Source organism: Rhododendron vialii, chromosome 4a (assembly GCF_030253575.1).
Source record: "Rhododendron vialii isolate Sample 1 chromosome 4a, ASM3025357v1".
Classification (NCBI taxonomy): domain Eukaryota; kingdom Viridiplantae; phylum Streptophyta; class Magnoliopsida; order Ericales; family Ericaceae; genus Rhododendron; species Rhododendron vialii.
In genome coordinates this window covers 14810420-14835598 of record NC_080560.1, presented here as the reverse complement: position 1 = coordinate 14835598, position 25179 = coordinate 14810420, and the positions used below count along the sequence as shown (strand labels likewise).

The following is a 25179-nucleotide window of genomic DNA, read 5'->3' as shown; positions in this document are numbered from 1 at the left end:
GTGTACTGCCTAAAAGCTTGTTGTACTTGCGACTAAAAGTGGTCCTACATGTGACCAAACTTGTTACGTTTTATGACAACGCACAACTTATAGTGATCAAATTTATAGGTTGCAACTCAACAACTCAACTTCTAATAGTTTCTCTCTAAGTGGAAACATCCAAAGGTCACAAATTTTGGGGGGCACAATGCACCAAAACCACCTTGGGAGTTTGGGCATAGTAGCCGGACTTGAAAATATTAACTGCAACCGGCTAACCTTACCGAATCTTTTTTCCCGTGAATGATTATGTATCCGGATGAGAAATGAAAGGAGAAAATCATCTAAATGGGATCTGCGATGAGCTCAAGCGCCCTTGACAAAATTGTCCATTTTTCTCCCTTCCACAAAATGCCTTCTCAAAAAAAAAAAAAAAAAAGTGTGTAGGAATTGTTTGTAAATGTGAACCAATTAACTTCAGATCCAAATTTAATAAAACGGCTGACGTAGGAATTGTTTCCAATGTCACAGGAATTTTTTTTGTTCCACATTATTCATTTCCATACTCGGAAGCACTCAAATACTCACCATGCTCCTCAAAATACTCGATCAAACGCTTCAAGAACTTATCGCCGGTCACTGTTTCAGTGTCACAAACAAGACAACACTGCCTCCGTGCTCGCGTCACAGCAACATTCATTCGCCTCCGATCACTCAGAAACCCCACCTGAAAAATTTTATTAGCCTTATATTGTTACTGAATTTGTATCCTATAATTTTGATATGAAATTTTGAGTATTTCCCTGTCTAACGGAAAGCGAATTATCATGACTAATATAACAAGGATTACCTCTTTCTTTGAGTTTGATCGGACCATTGAAATGATAATGGCTTCCTTTTCCCGACCTTGGAAGCCGTCTACAGTTGATATCTCCACATCTTTTAGCTTGCCTTCCTTGCTTCTCATCATCTTCAGCAAGACAACCTACAATTAAGGTTGCAATATTCATAACAGGTTCCCTACTAATCAACCCTACAACGTGAAATATGGAAGTCAAAGGCATCAAATAGGAAAGGATCATTTGTGTGATCCAGATAATGCAAACTTTTTGCAAAGTGATGGGCTCTCAAGTGGTTACTAGTTTTATAGGAGTACTAGTTATTAGCTCCTAGTTCCTACTATGGTTACTAGTTTTCTTTTTTTGAAGCCAGACCCTGAATACCGACGAGTCACACACTAAGCAAGATAAATACATTGACTTGAAGCCTATAGTCAAACCTAATGAAGGTTATTTATCAAACCTGCGCTGCATAAGGAGTAATGATTCCAATATCAGAAGCTTGGACTCCACTCTCGACAAGTCTCTTTGCATGGGCAATAGCAACACCAGCTTCACCCTCGTTCATTGTGCTGTCTTCCTCATCTTTCTTCTCTTCCATGTCGCATCTGAAACAAATCTGAGTGAACTACTTAAAGCCATAACAGAGAGCAATTCGTGTCAAACTGGAGGGCCTAGGAAACGTTAGAGGACTGAAACACCATTCTCCTCTATGGCACTAGAGATGGTACTGTAACAGTTCGAATGATCTTCCACAGCTTTACACCTCTTATGAATAAGGTGTGTCCTTTTGATTAACTATTACCGATATGTTACGAGAGGATTTTGAGCATACAAAGCATATAAAACAAGTTTCAGTGAACCCAAGTGCTGCCATCCCAAGTGTCCCCCAGCATAAACCCATACTGGCTATGTTATATATAAGCCCTTGGTCACCCTCCCCATGCAAACCTATTTCCAGGCTGAGTCTACACAAGGGGTTGTGTCAATTTCTGTCATAGCTAGCATGACGTCACGAATTAGCTGCAGAGGAGGTGACTATAGGCTGGATTATAGTACACTGTTGTTGGGTATGGACATTGTGTCTTGTATTGGATACTAATAGTTGAAGTTACTGAGGTGGGGCAGATACTGTTCGCATTCTGTGGGAATTCTACTGAGAGTCATGAGCATCTATTTTTCACTTGTCCATACTCTGCTGGAGTTTGGACTGTGTTACTTCAGACAAATGGTGTTTCTTGAAGTCCTCTCTCCTCAATGGAAGAAGTTGACTGGGCTATGCAGCATAGTGGTGGGAGGAAGTTGCAGCATACCATTTGTAAGCTCTCATTGGCTGCAGTGCTTTACCTTCTCTGGATTGAAAGAAATAGAAGATGGTTTGGAAGCATATAAGAAAACTGATGAGAATAGTCTTATCTGCAATCAGTGGCAGATATTCCACGAAATGTTTAGCTCTTGATTTTTCTTCTTTAACTAGTAAGGCTAGATCAGTGTCTTCTTGTTTTGTTAATCTATAGAAGAGTGCACACTGCTGGATCGGTGCTCAGTGTTATTTTTGGGCAGGTTCCAAATGCTTCTCTACTTTGTTTGGCGTTATTTGTTATGGGGAATGCCCCTTTGCTCTTGTAGTCGTTTGTCTTAATAAAATTCAAGTTACCCACACAAAAAAAGTACAAGTTTAATTCAAGTTACCCAAAAAAAAAAAAAGTTCAAGTTTAGCCGCTGAAAAGTACAGGACTACCATTGGGAAGCCACAACGTTGGACCTGTAAGAGTGGTGCTACTGGACAATCCCAAGTGTCCCACATTGGTTCAACCCATAATTGGCTGTGGTGTATAAGCTCTTGGACACCCTCCCATTTATCAGATATTCAAGGATGAGTTCTACCCAAGGGTTGTATAACAGAGGCCATGTGCAAACAGCAAAAAATAACTGCATACCCAGCTATGTCTATAAGAATTAGAGTTGGTTCCGTCGAAGATGTCTTCGTTACACCCTCAAGGTCAGGCAGCATATGTGCAGCAACACTTGGATAAGCTTTTACCTGTAAAACACGAAACATCATGGAAACAATACTGGAAAATAAGCATCTTTGTTAATTTTCCGAGGAAAATGTTCATTCATTCATAATCAGTTAAGAATCTCCAGTAACTGATTCCACATAGGGGTATGATCTGGAGCACCTTATCATTGTAAAGCTCTTTAGATGACCAGTTCATTATGAGCTCATGCATGCGGTACTGAACAGTGAGCATAGACGTGACTTCATCCCCATACAAGTCTGTTAAGCGTTCAAAAAGGGTTATCCCTAAGCCCTTCTTCTCAGCTTCTGTGCTCTGAATGGTTGGAGGAAGCTGGAGGTGGTCTCCAGCGAGTATACATCTTGAGCCCTAAAACAGAACTCTAGTGAGAGGGTTTGTAACCTTGAAAGGAAATAATGCAATGCCTCGTTTTCATAAATTGGATACAGTTGGTCACTAGATTTAGCATGCAAAATGTCGCAAGATTGTTCTTTTTGGGTTCGTATTTTTCCTGCTAAATTTGGAAATCAAAAGTTCCAACACCAAGAGGAATTTGCATTTCGTGGAAAAAATTCAGATTTTCTTAATCTTTGTATGATTAACTTTTGGGGGTGGGAGGCCTCTGGATTTGACCTTTTTTTAAAGACAAGTCTCAACAAGCCATGGGTTCAAATCCATGATTCGGTTCTTTTACAAAGCAAGAACACATCCAAAGGAAGGGAGTTAGATCTCTATGTCCCTATTTACCTTTAGTAGAGCTATCCAGCATGCTATCTCCAGCGCCTGAGCAGCTTCATCAATGATCACCAAATCAAACGTCGTACCCTCCAATTTTCGGGACACTGCACCAGTCAATGTTGTCAACACCACATCTGCACTTTTGATTACATCTGCCACAGCTAGCATCTGTCTTTTACGCTCTTCTTTGGATAGAGACTTGAGCTCTTTCCTTATGTCCCTCTTTGTGTTTCTGTCTTTTGTCTTTAAAAGCTTCCCATTCAAAGCCTGCAGAAAGTCACTTACGGCAATGATATCAGGTAGCTCTCCTTCTTGGTCACTCAAAAGAATATCAATGTTAGCACATTATACGATCAAAACAAGATATCTCAGCCTTTCACCATCGGACACATAAAGCTTTTGCATCAAATGAACATTGAAAAGCAACAAAATACTGTCTATGACCGATAATAGTGGCGTAGACTGTAGAATGCATTTAGTAAAGAACAATAAAGAAATATAAAAGCAAATTACAAAAGGAAAAAAATTTAGGATTCCTGCAAGGAGAAATAATGGGTTTTGGGAAGATTAAGTTGCAATGCACTTCTCCAAACCTTTTACCTTCATTTCCTTGCGGATGTCGTTTGCAAGAGCACTATTATCCCCACGTAGAACCTACAACGAAACAAATTGAATGGTTAAGTGCAAGTTGTTCAAGCCCACCATGAGTAAGGCTCTTAAGTGCACAAATAACAATATTAACTTAGTTTTTCAGTTTGAGTAACCTATTGGATATGGGAAAGCAAGAACTGTGCTATATAGAGCATGAAGGATGAACTCTTTTCAGTTTAGATCCTATATCCCTCTGCTCAAACCAAGCACATTCATGTAATTCGTTGAAATGTGCTTTGTTGCTGTAAAAGGCTTCCCTTTGACAAGAAAGATTACATCAGCAGTGGAGTTTCAAGTGTGGTCACTGCATAGAGGTATTGTCCCAACAAAAATGAGAACATATTAACCTAATGTCGCCATTTTTTTACATCATTTTTTTTGTTTTCCTGTTGTTTTCCTTTCTGAGAGTCAACAGATCTATCTTATTTTAATACTAGTTTTTTCCCCCTACTTTCTTGAGGTAACTTTATAGTAGTATATCTTATAGAGGACATAGTATAACGTCTTGGCATTCCAAGTTATCCTTAATTCCATGATAATGGCAATTTAAAGCAACTTGTGGTCTTAAGACGTGTCTCTATTTTCCCGTCTTCGACAGCAAAATGGCTCGTCAAAATTAGATTTTGGTGGTCCCCCAATCACAAATAATAAAGCACCAAGAACGAATGACATTACCATTATTCTTACTTAATGATTACTGAAGACACACGCTAAAAACTTAATAAGAAATAAAACTGTATTATTAATGAAAGATTAAGTGTGGTATGCATGCATGTATGGATATAAAGCTGTGTTAGCAAAATTTCTGTCTTCCCTTAGCCAAAGGAACTGGTAGAAATCTGCTGTTGTGAAATAAACAGTAAAAAAAAATGCCACGGTTGCATTAATTGACCAAAATAAAAAGTCAGAATGTACAGCAAAACCATATTAGATGTGACAAATCCATGATCCCACATCTTCATGTCCAAATGTTTTTTCATGAATACGTGTATACCTGCGCATCAAGAGCACTATCCAAGACTTGAGGTAGCAAACGTGCTGGATGCCCCACTCTCACCAACTTCACTCTAATTAAAGACAAAGATACAGAAAAAGAGAAACGCAACTTAAGGAAAATATATTTTATGAAGAAATGAAGGTATATGATTAGACAAAAGCCATAACAAGCCCATCGCCAGAGGTAGGTAGGTTATCAAAGAAATCATTTTTCAATAGCGAAGGGTCCGTTAATACAAGGGAGGCCAGATTAAAGCAGTCGAATGCCATATTGTATCCAAGCCTATGGACCTAAATATTAATACCCAACTCAAAGAAAAACATACTAAGACTTCCATGCCAGTTGCACACACTAATTTTCACAATCCAGCTATGTCACTATGTGTATTTATGTCAAAATGTGAGACCTAGTCAGCTAGATAATTGCAATCCCTTCTACTGTTGGTTACGTGCCAAGAATATCATTAAAACGCCAAAAGAAATACCAATTACATAAATGCTTAAGCATGCAGGGTTCGGTTAACTTTGAATCGGCCAGGGTAAGATGATACAGATCGCTTTACAGTCCAGAAAATACTAATGAGGACAGCATTGGATGAACTTCCATCTAAGCTTCCTTTGCTGACACATGTACTCCTTTACATGAGAGCGCATCCAAAGGTATCAAAATGAAGAGTAGTTCGAGGATGAAAGCCAACCATTTTACCTGTGAGGAACGAGTCGCTCAACAATGTTGTCAACAGCAATATTTGAAGCAGCACAAGCAAGAATCTTTGATCCTCGTTTCACTTCTTGAAGGATAATTTCCACCACTGTCGTGGTCTTTCCAGTTCCAGGAGGCCCATGCAGCAAAAAAATGTTCTTCGATGACAGGGCCTTTGATATGGCATCTTTCTTGAAGGAGAAGAGAAACTGCTTTAGTGTGTGAAAAACGCAGCAGACATGGAGCCTAGTAAACAAATAAATCCACTGTTTAAGCTGGGACATTTACCCACATAGGCATGCACATATGGAAATATTAACTCCATATATGAAGCTGATTTCTGAACACGTAATACGACGATAAGAAAGGATAGAAAGCCCCAGAGTTCTTATGAAATGCACCATGTTGAACCAGAAAATTCTCAAAATGGAATTAATGTCAATGTTACTCAATTGGAAGAACAAAACACAGGATACACAACTGCCCAAGTTGTAGAGAAATAAACCAGAAACCATATAACAGTCACAAGCCACAGTGACTTCCTCAAATTGCAAAAGTTGATTTAAGAGGTGCATGTGTAGAGCATTTTCTCTTGTATCAATTGTCCCAAAAGCTTGGGCTGCTCTAAAATGGATCCAATACATATAATATATCAAGCTATCTAGCACCTTCTCATATGTGCAACCCATCTAGACAGTTGTAATGCACCCATTCATCTGCATGTTTGAAGAGAAGCAGAATGCAAGCAGAAGACGAAAGCATAAATTTATTTTAGATCACCTATTTCCCATCAACATAAGTTGTCAAGAAATAGGCTGAACAATGTATATCAAGTATCCAATACACTCAATACGTAATAGATCGTCCTAGCACCACCCATATTGATCCACTAGATCTTGTTTACTTGGAGAATAAAGAATGGGATACCATAAAGATCTAGAGACACCAGTACATAGTGAGGATTGGTCTTTGCGTTTGTCATATTGTGCAATTGGAAGGATCAATTAACATCTAGCATAGAAACTGTCTACCTGAGACTGTCCCTCGGCCCGTAGGTCCTGGCACAAGGTTAGAATTCTAGCTCTTCCAGAGTGGTATCTCACTAATGGCTCGGGCCCCCCCAGAAGGGGGCCTTCTTTGCCCTCCACCTAAGTTGCGCAGGAAAGGCCCAAAGCCAATCCCAGGGAACAATAAAAGCTTCATAGGGTCTTTTTGTCCTTGTGCAAGTAGTCCACATCTTCACAGACATGTCTATTTCACCGAGCCTCTCGTATTTTACTCCAGATTTGATCATAGACATGAGGTAGAGCCGCTGATAGCTGTTTGGGATTTTTGTTTATGCTCCACATTAGGTGACTGCACCTTTTTCCCTCCCTTTTAATAAATCCTTATTTATTGAGTAACTAAATAAATCCTCATTAGTTAACAAACATCAATTATGTAAAGAAAATGCATCGCAAAATAGACACATTGCCCCCAGTGTGAATAAGCTGCCACAATCTCCAACCTTGTCGCAAGAGAAAGGAGGAGTTAAACATGGAAGGTTTACATTCTAGTGCCTACAAAAAAAAAAAATTTCTTCGGTATTTTATCTTTGCACTTTTGTTAACAATTTGGTTGATATGTGCATAAAAAGTTGTACTTCAAATTCTAGAGCAACAAGTCTTATGCAGCCCCTCCTTGTGCATTCAAATAGCTTTGGCAAACAATCCCACTTTCCGAAGCTACCATAAATGCATAGCAAAATAGACACATTGTCCCCTGTGTGAATAAGCCACCGCAATCTCCAACCTTGCCGCAATAGAAAGGAGGTGTTAAACATGGGAGGTTTACATTCTAGTGCCTACACACACACACACACACAAAAAAAAAAAAACCTTGGTATTTTATCTTTGTACTTTTGTTAACAATTTGGTTGACATGTGTATAAAAAGTTGTGTTTGATTTAGAGATAACGTAAGTGGAGAGGAAAATTCCCATTAGGGTTGATTTCATTCAATGTAAGATATATATACAAGATGTATAATAATTACTCTACGGTCCTAGATACTTAAACTAATTACATGATAAGACACATAATTATACTAGATACAAATAAACCCATAATCTAACACTCCCCATCAAGTTGGTGCAAAGATATCAATCAAGCCCAACTTGAATAAAAGAGGATTAAAACTCTTGCTACCCAGCCCTTTTGTGAATATATCAGCTAACTGATCTCCAGATCTCACAAACAGCATACATATCAAACCCTCGTTCAACTTTTCCTTGATGAAGTGTCGATCAATCTCTATGTGCTTCGTTCTGTCATGTTGAACGGGATTATGAGCAATGTTGATGGCAGCTTTATTGTCGCAATAGAGTTTCATCGGAACACTGTCAGCACACCCCAAATCACGTAACAAAGTTTGGAGCCACAAGAGCTTGCAAACACCATGAGCCATAGCTCTATATTCAGCTTCTGCGCTAGACCTGACGACTACCGATTGCTTCTTACTTCGCTAGATAATCAGATTACCCCCAAGAAAAATGCAATAACTAGAAGTAGAGCGCCTATCATCTACAGAACCAGCCCAGTCAGCATCAGTGAATGCTTCCAATCACAAATGGCCATAATTAGAGAACAAAATTCCTTTTCCTGGAGCTGATTTTAGATACCTCAGAATACGATAAACTGCATTTAGATGTGAAGTACGATGATCATGCATAAACTGACTAACAACACCTACTGCATAAGTAACATCTGGTCGGGTGTGGGCCAAGTATATTAGTCGACCCACAAGACGCTGATACCTCTCCTTATCAGTACACTCCCCCACATCTCCACTAAGATGATGATTCGCCTCAATAGGAGAATCTGCAGGTCTACATCCCAACATACCTGTTTCTTCCAAAAGATCAAGTATATACTTGCGTTGGAAAATAAAGATACCTCTATCAGACCTCGCTATTTCCATTCCAAGGAAATATCTCAATGATCCCAAGTCCTTAATCTCGAACTCTTGAGCTAAACGAGACTTAAGATTATGAATCTCACTCACATCATTACCTGTCATTATTATGTCATCAACATAAACAATAAGGACGGCAATCTTACCATTACTTTGCCGGGTGAACATCGTATGATTTGCATGGCTCTGCTTGTAACCAAAACTCAACATAGCCTTAGAAAACCTGCCAAACCAGGCTCTAGGAGACTGCTTCAGCCCATAAAGTGCCTTCTTCAATCTACACACTTTTCTCTTACTTGCAGGAGAAGAGAAACCCGGTGGAATATCAATATAAACTTCCTCCTCTAAATCACCATGGAGGAATGCATTTTTCACATCAAACTGTTGAAGAGGCCAATTCAAGTGGACAGCACACGAGAGAAGAGCTTGCACCGAATTCATCTTCGCTACCGGAGCAAACGTCTCTTCATAGTCAATACCATAAGTTTGAGTAAAACCTCTGGCAACAAGCCTTGCCTTGTATCTTTCAATTGTACCATCAGCCTTTTGCTTAATAGTGAACACCCACTTACAGCCCACTGGTTTCTTTCCTTCTGGAAGTGACACTAGATCCCAGGTGCCATTCTTTTTCAAAGCTGTCATCTCTTCCACCATAGCTCATTTCCACTTAGGTATCCTAAATGCATCCTGCCAATTCTGTGGAATAGATATAGAGGAAAGAGAAGAGACAAAGGCATAATACGAAGGAGACAAACGGTCATAAGAAACAAACTGTGAGATAGGATGATGAGTACAAGATCTAACACCTTTTCGAATAGCAATAGGTAGATTGTCAGGATCCATAGGATGAGGTTCAATAAGAGAAGAATCATTACCAGAAGAATCAACTGAGGAATCTGGAACTGGAGTGGGTGATTGTGATTGACAAGGTGGTAACACACATGAAGACTTTCTACGTCTAGCATACCGCTGTAAGTTAGCTCCTTGCAGTCGTGCAGGTAGTTGTTCCTCAATGTCACCACCAATATCATGTGTTTCCCTTTCAACAGATACTGGTTCCCCCCTCCAGTGTTTTCCTTCTCCCCCTCACTATGATTATAAAAGGTAAACATCTCTTCCTCTTAGTGATTCTCCCCCTGAAGAGATGGTTTGGATGGAGAATAAAAAAACTCTGTTTCCCAAAAAGTAACATTCATAAAGACAAACATCTTCCTAGAATAAGGGTCATAACACTTATAGCCTTTCTGGGTAGGAGAGTACCCAACAAAAATACATTTATGAGCTTTATGTCCCAACTTGCCCCCAAAAGGTTTGGGGGCATGAACAAAACACACACAACCAAACACTCTAGGAGGAAGAGTCGTAACTCGACAACTGCTTGGCAAACACTCAATGGGTGTTTTAAAATTGAGGACACTGGATGTCATACGGTTGATAAGATACGTAGCCGTTAAAATAGCTTCTCCCCATAAGTATTTGGGAACATTCATAGTGAACAAAAGGGATCGAGCGACCTCAGCAAGATGACAATTTTTGCGTTCAGCGACTCCATTTTGTTGTGGAGTGTCAACGCAAGTCGTCTGAAAGATAATACCATTATCAGCGAGATATGTTCTAAAAATCTTATCAATATATTCAGTCCCATTATCACTCCGAAGAATTTTAATATGTGTATCAAACTGAGTGCACACCATCTTATGAAAAGATTTGAAATAGGAAAATACTTCATTTTTTGACTTGAGTAAGTACACTCATGTGGCACAAGAATAACAACCAATAAAAGTAACAAACCATTGATAGCCCTTTAAAGAAGTAATAGGAGAATGACCCCAAACATCAGAATGGATAACCATAAATGGAGTATCACTTCGTTTATTAATAGGTGCATAAAAAGAGCGTTTATGTTTTCCAAACTCACAAGCTTCACAAAAAAACTGATCCCTAGGACAATGTTTAACTAAAGTAGGAAAAAGTTTCTCCAATATCCCAAAAGAGAGATGACCTAATCTACGGTGCCACCGATGTAACAAAGAAAGAGTGGAACTCATATCTGCATGTAGAGCTTTTCCACATGACAAAGATGGCTGAGATGGATGAATTGCATGCTCGAGATAATAGATACCACCATGTGCTTTACCACTGCCAATCACCTTTCCCGTTTCCAGTTCCTGAAAGACAGTGAGTAGGAAAAAATGTCACAGAACAGTTTGCAGAATGGGTAAAACTACTAACTGAAAGAAGGTTAGTGGCAAAGTTTGGAATATGGAGAACTGAAGAGAGAGAGATCGAGGGAGAATAATGAACGGAACCTTTTCCTGAAATAGCAGAGAATGACCCATCGGCAATTCGCACCTTATCCTTACCAGAACAAGTAGAATAAGAGTAAAAAACAGAGGAGCAACCTGTCATATGATCTGAAGCACCAGAATCAATAATCCAAGGGATACCGGAGGAGGCTGTAAATGCACTAACTGGAATACCTGAATGAGCAAAATAGGATGCAGTAAGAGCTGCTGTAGAAGTAGGAGCTATAGTAGAGGAAGAGTCAGCCCGAGCCATAAGACGTCTGAGAGCTTGCATCTCCCTCTGAGAGAAACCACCAGTAGAATCAGAAGGTGATGGGACTCCTGTACTGGACCCAAAATCAGACAAGGTAGAAAACTCTGAAACATGTGCCTGAGCCTGAGAACGCCCAGGACCACGACCTTGGCCTCCACGTCCACTGCCTCGCCCACGAGAAGGACGACCATGTAACTTCCAACAAAAATCCTTGATATGTCCAGTGTTGTGGCAATGATCACACTGGAGTGACATACGGTCTATAGTCCCACTGCTAGTACCAGGCTGAGTCTTTCCACTGCCAGACCCAAACTGTCCCTGCGGAATAGCAACCAAGGCAGAACGATCAGAAGTAGGAGCTTGCAACATAGCACCCCTCCTGCTGAACAATGGCATAGGCCTCTCCCAAAGATGGAAACAGGACACGACCCAACACCTGCACTCTAATTGGATCATATTCCACATCTAGACCAGCAAGAAAGTCATACACACGCTCTTTCTCTATTCTTTTTAACCAAGCAGCAGCATCAACAGGGCAAACTGCTTGAAACCCCTGATAATAATCAAATTCTTGCCAGGCCCCACTAAGATCAGCAAAGTAAACAGCAACAGATCGATTGTGTTGATCCATAGTACGAAGTCTTTTCCGCAATTCAAAACACTGTGCATCATTACCTTGTTGAGAATAGGTTTGGGCTGCAGTAGTCCAAATCTGATGTGGAGTATCAAGGAGCAGGAAAGTATGACGAATATCAGCTCTCATAGAATTAAACAACCAAGTCATGACTAACGATTTCTGAGATTTAAACTTTTTCAGTTCAACCGCCTCAACAGGTGGAGTAACAGGGCCCTCAATGAATTCTAACATTCCTTTGGCCTCAATAGCCAAAGTAAAAGTACGAGACCAAATCAAATAATTGGTACCATCCAACTTAATGTGGCAAATATCTAGAGAATAGTTATCCATAGTCCCTACACGACTCAACTCATTATTTGTACTAACGGAAGCCTTTTGTTTATCCTTCGACATTTCAACAAGAGTTAATGGCAAAGTAAAAAATAGGTTGCTGGACTGAACAGAAGACAGACAACCCTTAGAAAGTCTCCAATAACTCCAAACAGTACAAAAATTAAGTTGACCTAGTCGTGGACTTGACCCAGTCCACAATACCTCACAGCACCTCACAACAGATGGCCAATACCAAAAAAATTAAACTGACCCAGTCCAAATAGAAGAGTCAGAGGAGGACCGATGATGGCTGGCGAGTGCAGATGCTGGCTGAGTTAACCTCGTCGGCGAATGGCGAGTGCCCGGTGCCTGTCGGAGGTCATAGAGAAGCTGTCCAAAACAAAAAAACAAAGGCCGAAGGTTGGGTGAAACAGAGATCTGGTTCTGAACTGCCCTGGAACTTCGAATTACCAACCCAGATAAGAGTCGCCGGGGGCTGATGAATCTCCAGCGAGGGACGTCGGAGGTTGGGTGTCGATCACGAAAGGCCAACGAGGGTCAACGATGGCTGTAATCAACTGGGTCTTCAACTCCGGCGTCGGACAGGTCTGTCGTTGACTCAACAGAGATGGGAGACGCTAGTTGGAGGCACAGTCGTGGGTGATCGACCAAACAGGAAGCCTTAGGTATCGTGGTCAGTGAAGGTTCGTGTGGTCTAGGTCTGGTATGTCGATCGGCAAAGAAAAAAACGTGACTGGTCGTCGAAATAGGTTACGCAGGTATATCGTTACCATGCTCTAATACCATGTTTGATTTAGAGATAACGTAAGTGGAGAGGAAAATTCCCATTAGGGTTGATTTCATTCAATGTAAGATATATATACAAGATGTATAATAATTACTCTACGGTCCTAGATACTTAAACTAATTACATGATAAGACACATAATTATACTAGATACAAATAAACCCATAATCTAACAAGTTGTACTTCAAATTCTAGAGCAACAAGTCTTATACAGCCCCTCCTTGTGCATTCAAATAGCTTTGGCACACAATCCCACTTCCCGAAGCTACCATAACACTTCCTTGTTGCCATCCATGTTGGCCAACGTAAGGGAACGAGTTTCCGTGGACATTGTTAGGTTTACTGTCATTTAGTGGAAGCAAAGTGGATACGTAATACACAGAAAGAGGAACTAAAAGCAGTTGCAATGCTCCATATTTCTGTCTAGTATGTTATTGAGCAATTCAATCTCCTCAACATCTGTTGTAATCAAACTTGACTTGTGAGTGTAACTATGGCGCTTTCTGAAAAGTTGCAAAAACCCAACTCTCACCAAGTAGGATTCGCTGGATATGTTACGGGTGGATAACAACTGCTCAAACAAGATGGATTTGAGTTAACGTGGCTCGCTTTCACCACCTTGGGATACAATCAATGCCAATTTGTGAAGATTCGTCAATCAACCACATACACACATACTGACTAACATGAACATGTCTGAATGCCAACCAATGGAAGCCATGTTGTAGCCATCATATAAAAATGTTAAAAACTGTCTGCATAAACATTTATGGAAGAAGATAAATTGGAAGCAACAAGTACAAAAAAATCTTCCACAGCCAAAGGAAATGGACAAATGGTGAGAGAGAAAAAGAAAACAAATATTTAATGAGAATTTAAAATATTTACATACTGCACATCAACATCCTGGTCTAAAATTAAGCCACATGAAATCAAAGATCCCCAGTCTTTAATAGGATGAGGAGGGGAACAAGTTATTTTTCCCATTGCAATATATTTTAAGAGTCCCAGCAAATTACCAGAGCCGTTAAATTTGTTTAAAACATATTTTTAAGAGCTCTCGTAACTAAACAACATATATATATATATATATATATATATATATATATATATATGCGCACACACAGAGAGAGAGAGAGAGAGAGAGAGAGAGAGAGAGAGAGAGAGAGGCAAACACCACATTTGCAAAAGAAAATGTGATAAAGTTAAGGACCTGAGAGTGATCAAGGTTGGGGTTAAATGGGGAGAAAGAAACATCCTTCTTTGACATTGTTGGCAGTCGCTCTCCAAATAACACAGGAACTAAATCAGCAGCAGGACCCTTCAGAACTCCTTTACTTAGTTGAATCAACGTGTCCTTCATCCTACGGTATGTCACCTACAGAAACAAATTAAATGTAAGTGATCCATTCTTCTTTCATCAAAATTACTTTGTGTCGTAGACCATCTAAAGTTATATCCTGATATTTTCAATTTTCATTGACCGAGGCAAAAATAAAATGAAATTTTTTTGGGGTAGATGAAGATTTTACTTAGAATGAGCATTGATAGCGACATAACACTACCTTCTTGCAATTGGCTGCATCAAACAAATGCTAAGTAAACAAACACTTTTTTACAAAATGAAAAACTGCAAAGTTTACCTCATTGGCCAGTTTCTCAAGACGTAAAGGACTATTTAAACCATCCTCCGGGATATCATCAAAAGCGATAGTAATTGATGTATCCTGTTTGATCAACCAACGAGATATCAGGTGACAGAACAAGTAGAAGATGATTACGTTCTTCATGAAAATAATATTCACCATAATCAATGCAACTAGCCATAATCGCACAATTACCTTCAGACGGTAAACCACGCCTTGACCAAGCGGAGGGGAGCCTAGATCAGCCTTGTTTGGTTTTAAAACAACAACGTCATGAGTTCCAAACTGAAAGGGGCAGAGAGAAACATTATTCACTTAAGAGGCAACCTTATAAACATCACCAATTTCAACATGGCCTGTCAATATACTCCAGCATACACTACAAGATGAGATGTAATAACCACGAGTATAAGTATAGTAAATTAGTAATGAGTGGATGCCAAAAATTCACCTTGTGTGCGGGAAGAACATCGCCTTTGTTGGACTGAAACTCAAGAAGAGTTTTACCCATTAATCCTGTCTACGATGAGGGGAAAAAAACAAAATTATAAGAAAATAACCAAATTATTTGAATAATTTAAACCAGCAGCAGCTAGAAGATATAGAACATGCTACCTGAGCATCTACACACTTCAAATTAAGAATGGTGGAGCCCTTCTTCTGAGCAGTATCCAAATTCCTTGTTGCACCTGACGTCATGGAAGCTGATATCTCAGCTTCCTGCAACAGTAATATGAAACTGAAACCCGTCAGTAACATCAAGAGGCGTTCTGTTTACAGAACTTGTTTTCTCCATTGTTGGACATAATTTGTAACCACGGCGTCAATCTTGACGTCGAATGGGAATGTGATTCCAAGGTTCGGATGAACTGAAAGATTCCGGATGAACGATCCCATCCGAAATCACATTCCCAAACTAAGTTAGAAAAAATCTAATCCCCGCCCTCCCATGATAGTCTTGGTTTTCAGGCACAAACCCAAATGGGAAAATGTTGAACTTGGATAGATTTTATAAACCAATGTTTCCGTTATTCATTAGTAGTCAGATTTCCATTTCTACTCAAGATTAGCAACCCAACAAGAGGGCAAAATGAGAAGAAACAAAACTCTAGCAAAAGGAACACAACAGAATGCAATTCTATGAAATACAAAACTGAAAGAGTTGAGAGCAAGCAAATATTGACAAGCGTAATGATTCAGAAGCCTAATCCAACAGATTATTATTCCTCAAATTTCCTATTGATTAGATAAGTGTTCTCCCAAAATAAGGACCAAATACATATGCACATATAAGGGGCGGGAAGAGAGAGAGAGAGAGAGAGAGAGAGAGAGAGAGAGAGAGGACCTTTTCCATATCGATTAAAGGGGCCATGATGGAGACGAACTGCTGCAGAGACATGGCTGAAGAGTTCTTACTGTTCTTAGCTTTCTCCATTTTTCTGTGTCTAGTTTCACGCGCACACAGAGGGGAAGAGAGATGAAAGTCGATGTGTAGCTGCTGGGTTTTGGAAGGTTTTCTGTTTCTATTTTCTCAGTTGGGGAAGACCTCTGGTACACAGCACTTATGTTTTGTAGCATACGCACCTTCTATATATTTCATTAAATTTGAAATAATCTAATCTTAATTATTTAATTTTTAATTAATGAAAATGGCTACCATTCTTCTATCACTCTCATGAGTTTTTCTCTCTCTTCTATCTGCTTTCACATGCGGTTCAACGTAAATTTGGGTCAGCTAGAATTGAGGTTTTTAAGAATATCCTTTTATTTTCTAAACCATTAAATTTAATTGATATTTTCTATTTTTTATTGCGGTAATTTATTGATTATTTTCATAATCTTTAATCATTATGAAAGTTGATATGAATACAAATCTTAAACTAACATTTTTTGCCAAACAATGTCAGTACCATATGACAGTAATTACAATCACTATATTTATGTTATCTAATTTCCACAATAATGAGCTAACATATGGGCTGTTTGATTTTATTAAGACGGGTTAAATGATCAAATTGGAGCAATTAGATGATTATGATGAAGCCATAAAATAATTTGAAACTAATCTAGTTAACCAAGAAATTTAGACTGTTTGCTACTATATATGATCAATTTTTTAATCCAATTTGATCAACATGACATTATTAGAACCACTCATGGGTTGTCAACATGGCGCAGGTCAAACCTGCGCTTGCAACTCAACAAGGTTTGATTCCCCCTGGAGACAAACCATGATTTACGTAGGGGTCATGGCGGTGGGTTATTGTTGTGCTAGTTTCTCCCAAGGTTTGGATTGCGCAGTCGAGTTCAATAGTGGCTCAGCTGCAAGGTTGTTCCTTGGTTACCAAAAAAAAAAACATGACATTATTAGACTTTAACGCATCCGGACGCACTAAATATCTTTGATTACTTGTCAGTATCCAATGATCTCTGATTTCGGTGATAATGGTGAATATCGTAAGACTTGATATCTTAATGGTTTAAATCAATCATTTGCACTTGGTAACGATACATTTAGAATTGGGCCTCAGTGCAGCCTTTATATGGAGAAAACTTAAGCCAGTGGAGATTTTTGTGTGGCTAGTCATGTAGGAAAAAATCCCTAGTGCTAGTGAATTGACCAAGAGGAATATAATCCATAATTGAGAAAACCATTTCGCACTTGTTATGTTCGAAATCAACACGCTTGGTGGATTCAGAATAGATACAGGGGAGTTGAAAATAGATGCTGGGACTGAACTGGGAGTCGCGCCCATTTGCAGCAGCAATATGGTCTATTAATACAGTTGACTATAAGGAGTGTATACAACCTTCAGCAGTGATTTAGTTCGGAGGTGTGGGGGCGGAGCCCCCACGGCACAAAGTGCCGCAGTTCGGGATGTGACTGTAGGAGCACACCGAACTGCAGCGAAAACGATATTTCAAGGACGACTTGGGGTGCAATTTATGTATAGGATCCAACCTATTTTACACAGCAGTTTTACGTAATTACGTTAACGAGTTTTTAGAGAAAAACAGAGAAGCGAGAGAAAACGCAAGTCTCAGAGAGATTGCGAGAAGACTTGTACTCTTGATTCGATTTCATAGTGAATTGGTGTGGCTCCCATGGTTTTTCCTCGCGTTGAGGTTTTTCACGTATATCTTGTGTTCTTTCTTTTCTTGTTTGTTACACGCTATTTCTGTTTGCTTGCGATTTTCTATGATCCTAGTTTTCAAGATTCTAGTTTTCAAGATTTGTAGAGTGTTGTGAGTTAAACAAGGAGTTCAATTCCTAACATTGACAAGGAATGGCATTCTCTTCAATGGGAGAGATCTTGAACGTGTGGATGGATATGATTGAAATCATTAAAACTAGAGTGGTTCTTTGTTTAAAACCCTTCAGAGGTTGTTGGTCCAGAATCTCGATGCCAACAAAATTTCAAACGGGGCTATTGTCGTCGCTGAGGATGAGAACAGGGCTTCGCGTTACCTGAAGTATTGTGCTTCAGTGAGGAACATACATGATGGTTGGTACTCGTAGTAACCATTCTCTTGCTGATTAGCTAAGCTAACTAACTAACAATCAAAAACCATTCTCTTGCTGAATAGCTAAGCTAACTAACTAACAATCAAAGGAAAATGTCTTCTGTTGATTTGGTGAAAACGTTTCCCATGCCAGCATTACTACCACAACACGGTACTGCCTCTACCTCTCAATGAATTGACAACCACCATCCTGCCACACACCACCGCTTGTGCTCCCACCTCTGCCACCATCACTACCGTAGTCTCCTGCACCATTGTTTGCAATGTGCAACCAATCATGAGAAACCATTGTTGGTTTTCGAGAAATACATTTCCTGAAACTAACAAATCGTAAAGATAGCATCACACTCCCATGTGTATTTAGCGATGTTCATAAAAAATAAAAAAAATAAAAAAAAGAAAAAAAAAAGAGAGAGGCTAAACAGCTAAACAATCCTCTTTTTTCCTCCCTTGGAACATACGTACTTGAAACAACCAATTATTACGTACTCTATATACTCCTTTGTTACGTAAGACATCCAGCTAGCTGGACCATATAAATTGTTTACATGCTGGAAGCATCTTCCTTTCTTGGAGAACAAGCATTACTCTCCTCTGCCCACAATCAAGATTTCGGATTTTCCTTCTTCCTTGGCATTGAGTGAAGAAATATAAAACACCTTCTTGCTGCTGCTGCTGCTGCTTATGGTGTATACTGTATTCATAGTACTATTGGAAGTGTATACTGTATTCATATTGTTACTCATACAATTGTATGCCCTCTTTTTTTTTCACAAAAAACCATATAAATAGACATTTCAAGGTAATAATTGATGCATTTTTTTTACATGTTTAGGCATTGGGTCGATCCATGGAAAATATTATGAAGAAAAATTGTTACTCGCTTGTTCAACTCCATCTGTTTTGATGAGTAAGAGGCAAGTACCGCTTACTGAGAAGAGACATGTTGACTAGATGCTCGTTTGATATTCTGGTAGTGTATTCCAACAACTAGCGATCTCTACTGGCAATTTCGGGTGAGCAATTGAGTAGCTTTAATCGAAAGAGAAATTAGTTGAGATGTCTACAGTACCTGATATACAACCAGCCATTACACAATTGTTTCAATTTGACGGAATAAAAATAGAAGGATGAAAGAACCAAAAAAGAAATGCTCTCATCTATATTAGACTTGTAGATGCTTGTAATGACATGGCAAATCCATTTCTAAGATATCCTATGGAGAGGGATGGGGGAGGTGGGAGTTGAACTCACCACCTTGGTGAAGGGAGGTGCCTATATGGGCGAGCAAAACCACGTGTGCTATCCTCACCTTCAGTCTCCAAAAAAACTGAAGTTACATGCCTATGCAGGGTTTATTCTTTTGTCATTAAGAGAGTGCAGGGGTCATACCTACTCATGATGATACTGCAATACTGGTTCACTTCTTCTGCCTCCAAGAAGAGTGTTCTTGATCACTTGCAACTGAGGAACCACCACATTTATGGCTAGTCGATCACTCAGCAGTTCTTCTGAATAGGTGACTCCAAGTTTAAGTATTGAAATCAAACACTCTAGAATCTTGTGATTGCTATCAGAACTCTGATTATGAGCATTGTTGATGCTTGTGCTCGCGTCCTGTTCCCTTTGTTGAAAGATCATTGGATCAACAATGCTTGGGATTTGTGCAGGCAAATCTACCTTAGCAAAGTTGTGGAGACTCAGACCATCACTGAAAATATTATCAGTAGGTCTCTTCCCTGTGAACATCTCCAATAATAGGATGCCATAACTGTACACATCACCAGATGGTGACACTTCATTTCCCATGCCATATTCTGGAGCAACATAACCAAGAGAGCCTTTTACTCCTATAGAACTGGATTGATTTGCAGAACAGTCCAAGGTTGATTCTAGAAGGAATCTTGCTAATCCAAAGTCACCTACGTGTCCTGTCATTTCATTGTCAAGAAGAACATTGCTCGGCTTCAGATCACAATGGACTATTGGTTCTGGGCAATGTTTGTGAAGATAATCAAGAGCAGAAGCAACATCAATAGCAATATTTAGCCTCTGAAGAAGGTTTAAATTCCTCAAGTTATTATGGACCTCATCGACATTCTCAATTGTATGCAACCACTCCTCTAGGCTCCCATTAACCATGAACTCATAAACAAGAGCTTTGAAATCATTACCATGATAGTCGATACTTGAGCATGCACTGAGAACCTTGACAAGATTTCGATGTTTGATGCTCCTCAAGGCCTTACACTCGGCGATGAAACTCTTGGAAGCTCCACGGAATCGAAGGTTTAATACCTTCACCGCTACAAGTTTTTGATCTTGATCAAGAATTCCTTTGTACACTGAACCAAAACTACCCATGCCAAGCAAGGCTATTCGGTCAGTTTCACGAGCTCAGAGCCCCGAAGGGATCGGTGGTTATTTTAGTCTTGAAGGCATGCAAGGCTAGTCGGTCAGTTTCGTTTCCCGCACTCATAGAGCTGGCTGCAGCATGTGGAACGCATAAACCCAAACACAAAATAACAACTGCATACATAGTGTAGTGGCCCGAATAAATGGGGCTCCGTACTGACTCCAAAGACATATCACCGAGCTCCGTACCGACCCTGGAAGCATATTACCGAGCTCCATATATACCGACCCTGGAAGCATACCACCGTGGGCTCCATATCGACCCCCGAAACGCAGCACCAAGGGCTCCCGAGCAAGCCCTGATAAGACACAGCATCGAGAATAATCCTCACAAAGGGCTGACCTGGCCATGTGCTCCGTAACCGCCTTATCCGGTGTGTTATCTATGATGTCACCCGAGGCGGTTACCCGAGCGTACCCTTCACGCGCTAGCTTGGAGGCCAAGCAAACCTAGGTCTATAAATACGAAGGGACTCTAACCTAAAGAGGTATGCCATTCTTCTCTAACCCTAGACCTATAACTTCCCCTGAGATCTGACTTGATCGTCGGAGGGTCACTGGGCTACTCTAGCCTTAGTGACTTATTGCAGGTCCAGAGGTAGGGGAACGGAGCAGCGGAGGAGGAATACTAATTCAAGTCATGGTCCCGTCAAATCGAACCCTTACAATTGGCGACTCTGCTAGGGACCTAGCCACCTTCTCAGTCATTCATCTCTTTCCCTTCCAAGAGCTTCGTTCAAGCTTCCTGAACCAGTTATGGTGGAAGTCGAAGACCCTCATCTCAACGAAACCACCCTTGGGCTCGGTCCTCTCGGAGACCACAACCTGGACTGCAGCAGAGCCAGCGCCCAGGGAAAGGCCCACATGTCCATCAGAGTCGGAACCGGAACCTCGACGCAGGACGCTAGGGGCAGTTTTGTATTTTGGCGATGTGCCGTGCTGGCGTCATGCTTCTTGCTTTTGACAGGAGACTGTAGAAATATCTAGCCTCTATGATGGACGCAGATGTTTCTAGGCAGTGAGAGGGGAGACTGTTCGTGGGGTTAGCGCGGAGCAAGCGGATCGATTTTTCTCCGGTGGTGTTCTGCTCTCAAACTCGTCCTCTCAGGTTAGGTTCGTTCACTTTTATGCGTGTGCCGTTTGCCTACTGTGCTGTTTGTGGATTTTCGCTCGTGGTTTTTTGTCCGGTTTCGCTCGTTCTGTGTTCTCTGTGAGCGTGATCGGTGGTTTCCCGCCCCCGGGTACGTTTTGCCAGAGGTTATTCGGTTCGTCATGGTATTTTATTTATTAAGTTCCCTTTTGTGTGCTTTTATTTTGTTGGGCGGAGGTTTGTGGGTTTCAAATTGTTCTTCGCAGGGTTTCATTTCATTCCGGGGCTATGCTCGTGTAGTTTTGTTTTTTTTCTCTTCTTGTTGAGTCGTAGTATTTGAGGATCCGATTTGTGTGGCTTTATTTTGGACGAGGCTTTGTCGAGTTAGAATTGTTGTTTACTTGTTTGAGCACATTGTGTGCAGCTTGTGTATGGCTCCAGTTGTTGTTTGCATTTTTTTAAAAGGTTGAATTCGGTGTCCAGATGTTGGCCGGCAGACTAATTATTGGGATCTATACTGCTTCCAACCTTTTTAGGTGCTGCTAAATATCTTTTGCGCATGGTCCCTATGAACACACAAAGATTTGTATTTGTTACCATTTGGATTCGGCAACTTCATGTTGCCGATCAAATTATGGTTGCTTATGACCTTCTGGATTCAGCATCTTCGTCTTGGTGACCAAATTATGGTTCCTTATGACCTTCTTAGGTACTCCTAGATAGTGTGCGCATTTTTGGGCGCCATACTCAGTGGAATAATTTTATATAATTCAGCTATTCTAAACTTGTTTATGTGCCAAACTTGTCTGCTAGCTTGATTGCTTTTGCATTCCTTTTTTGTGTTGTGCACGTACAGCGGAATAAATTTGTTTGCCTAATAATGATAATGATGTTACTCCATTTCTTTTCACATTCTTGGCTTTTAGCAATCCGCTTGATTTGCCTAAGATGGAGCATGATTGTCAGCTAAGTATTGTTCCTTTTTGTAGTTTGTAGTTAGCTTACGACTAGAATATGTCTTACTTTGTGCAGTGTGCCACTGTACAAAGAAGGACTAACTCTGTCAAACAAACCTTTTGTTCTACCTCGCAGAATAGTAGATGTTGCAGCAAATCTTTTGATGTGCATAATTTGCAGCTACCTCTACTCTTCTCACATTTGCTGTGCATAATTTGCAGCTACCTCTACTCTTCTCACTACAAAACTTTCCAAACCTGCTGACATATCTTTTGGCTCATGTTATGGAACATAAACTTGTATCAAACTCCCCTCTATATAATTAGCTACCGTATGACTTCAAAATATTGTAAATACATAAACACTGGTTCCAACAAATTACGCTCTCATAACACCACAACTTTTATCGCAGATAAACACATCTTCTCAATACCAGGCATAAGATACCTCATGCTGGCACGAGCCGCTCTCCTAATATGTTGAAAAGGAAGTTAAACGAAGGTCGGGGGTGTTTTCTATTTAATTCCAAATTCAAATGATTGGTAAGGGCCGGGGTTTGATTCTTTACAAAACTTGGGACAAATATATCATTCCTTAGTGTAATTTAACCCACAAACTTTAAAAGTTTACACCTTTACGTCCACCATTTTTTTAGGCCTTTTCTTTTGTACTTCCATTTTAAAATGGGCCCTAGTTTTGTTGGACATTTTCCTATTATACTGGTATATAAGGGCATAAAAAAATTTGGCATCCTAAAAAATTGGAGGCCCCAAGGCAAACTATAAGGGAGCGTGAAAGTTGGAGTTTGTAGTTGCCCCATCCGACATGGAATATTTCGAATCCCAAGCTTCCATCGTAGGACGGGATCATTACAAACACACAATTCGTACAATGATGCCTTGGTAGGACGGGTTCCAATAAATTCAACAGGACGGGGTCGTTACTTTGACAGGCTGCCATTATTGACTTCTCTCCCATGAGAAATTTCAAGCATGCATGTTGCCCAAGTCAGGTCTACCCTTGATTCAAAAAAAACGTCTAGTAAGGTCTTGGTAACAACAATCAACTGGTTAAACTCGATTTAATTAATTGTAAATCCAATCTTTCAAGCCTGGACATTTGAGTTGTCAAGAAAACATGTTAGTATCCACTTTGTATGGTTATTTTTAGATACGTTTAAAAGTGAAAGTCCACGCTTGATAGTTTAGATAGCCTCGTGTACATGGATTTTGATTGGGTACGTGAAATTTCGTGACAATTATAGCTCGTTTGGTAAAAGGATATAAGAAGGGGATATAGATTGCTCCCGGATGTGAAATTTTGTGACAATTGAGCTCTCAACAACCATTACTGATACCACTGGTTTAGTAAACATTATTTTACAATTTGTTTAGGGTAATGATTTTCAAGCTCCATGTATTTTTTTTTATCTTCTAGTGAAAAAAAATACGCTTAAAAAAAGTTTAAAAACAAAACAAAGAAGATAGTGCTATTTTATTATAATAAAAAAAAGCGCTGTGAAAATCATTTTATATGTTTATTAAGTACTAGTAGTATTGTATTTGCTGAGTGAGTGATTTGACTCGTATATATCACGAGTCTGGGACAAGTGCTCTGTCCCACGACATTAAAATGATAACCATATGATACGACCGGTCAATAATTCTTTGTTACTACTAGTATAAAATATCGGACTTTCTACATTACCGTTTATGGGCTTCCTTAATTTTTCAACAGACTGAAAATATTGCGGATATCTGTCTTCCAAGAGATGAAGGTAGATAGATAGATACAAGAGTTGCCACTCGTTCTTGTCGGAGGAAGACAATTCACCTGCTAGTTTTGCTCTGTCTTCTGGAAATGTAAGTTATTTCGCAGAAAGCGAGCGAGATATTACTCAACACATGTAAGTTGGTACAAACAAAACAAAATACTGATAACAAGATAAAAATAAATAAATTACCCAAAAAAAAAAAAGATGAAAAATTACTTCCCGCGATCCTAAATTCCTGCAGAAAATAGAGAAAAAATGGAGATTCGTACCAAATAAGGGAAATAAAGGAGAGAGGGAGAACATTGGAGCAAAAAAATTGAGAATGGCGGGAGGAGAGAACTTTCTCTAGAGTGCATCCTACCGCAAAAATCATTTTCCTGGCGGGGCCTAAAAAAGTTGTACTTAAAAAAACCTAATAAAAGACACATACAGGTTTTTTCCCCTTCAATTTCTCCACACTTTCACCCTCTTTTCCTTTGCAAAATTTCAAGATCCTTATGGAACTCGCCATATTGTGAAGCATTCGGGATACGGTGCCAATAGGTAAGAGAGCTTCAACATTCTATAATTAGTTGATGG

General features: G+C 39.8%; 3 protein-coding genes across 7 annotated transcripts; all 3 read right to left on the bottom strand.

Annotated features, from left to right (window-relative positions):
* Positions 1-421: 421 nt before the first annotated feature.
* Positions 422-16383, bottom strand: LOC131321719 (uncharacterized). Of its 4 annotated transcripts, XM_058352623.1 has the most exons (16): positions 16185-16380; positions 15455-15559; positions 15291-15359; positions 15035-15124; positions 14837-14920; positions 14407-14571; positions 6216-6267; positions 5931-6114; positions 5223-5295; positions 4178-4231; positions 3587-3844; positions 3002-3208; positions 2759-2862; positions 1282-1426; positions 830-964; positions 422-706 (listed from the first exon to the last, which is right to left on the bottom strand). In XM_058352623.1, exons 1-16 carry the CDS (start codon positions 16272-16274, stop codon positions 530-532), a joined length of 1992 nt encoding a protein of 663 aa, XP_058208606.1. In that variant the 5' UTR covers positions 16275-16380; the 3' UTR covers positions 422-529. The 4 variants fall into 4 exon arrangements, with proteins under 4 accessions (XP_058208606.1, XP_058208609.1, XP_058208607.1 ...); XM_058352626.1 differs by lacking the exon at positions 3002-3208 and having other exon boundaries at positions 16185-16383; XM_058352624.1 differs by lacking the exon at positions 6216-6267 and having other exon boundaries at positions 5931-6136.
* Positions 10800-12060, bottom strand: LOC131321722 (uncharacterized). 2 transcript variants are annotated; one of them, XR_009198616.1, is made up of 2 exons: positions 11188-11325; positions 10800-11046 (listed from the first exon to the last, which is right to left on the bottom strand). XR_009198616.1 is itself a non-coding variant. In XM_058352629.1 (2 exons), the coding sequence occupies exons 1-2, from the start codon at positions 11900-11902 to the stop codon at positions 11012-11014; spliced, it is 579 nt and encodes a 192-aa protein (XP_058208612.1). In that variant the 5' UTR covers positions 11903-12060; the 3' UTR covers positions 10804-11011. The 2 variants fall into 2 exon arrangements, 1 of the variants encoding a protein (XP_058208612.1); XM_058352629.1 differs by lacking the exon at positions 11188-11325 and adding an exon at positions 11359-12060 and having other exon boundaries at positions 10804-11046.
* A 2919-nt stretch (positions 16384-19302) lies between the features above and the next one.
* On the bottom strand, positions 19303-20731 carry LOC131322643 (probable LRR receptor-like serine/threonine-protein kinase At3g47570). The gene has a single exon (XM_058354039.1). It carries the CDS (start codon positions 20726-20728, stop codon positions 19757-19759), a length of 972 nt encoding a protein of 323 aa, XP_058210022.1. The 5' UTR covers positions 20729-20731; the 3' UTR covers positions 19303-19756.
* Between the last annotated feature and the right edge of the window lie 4448 nt (positions 20732-25179).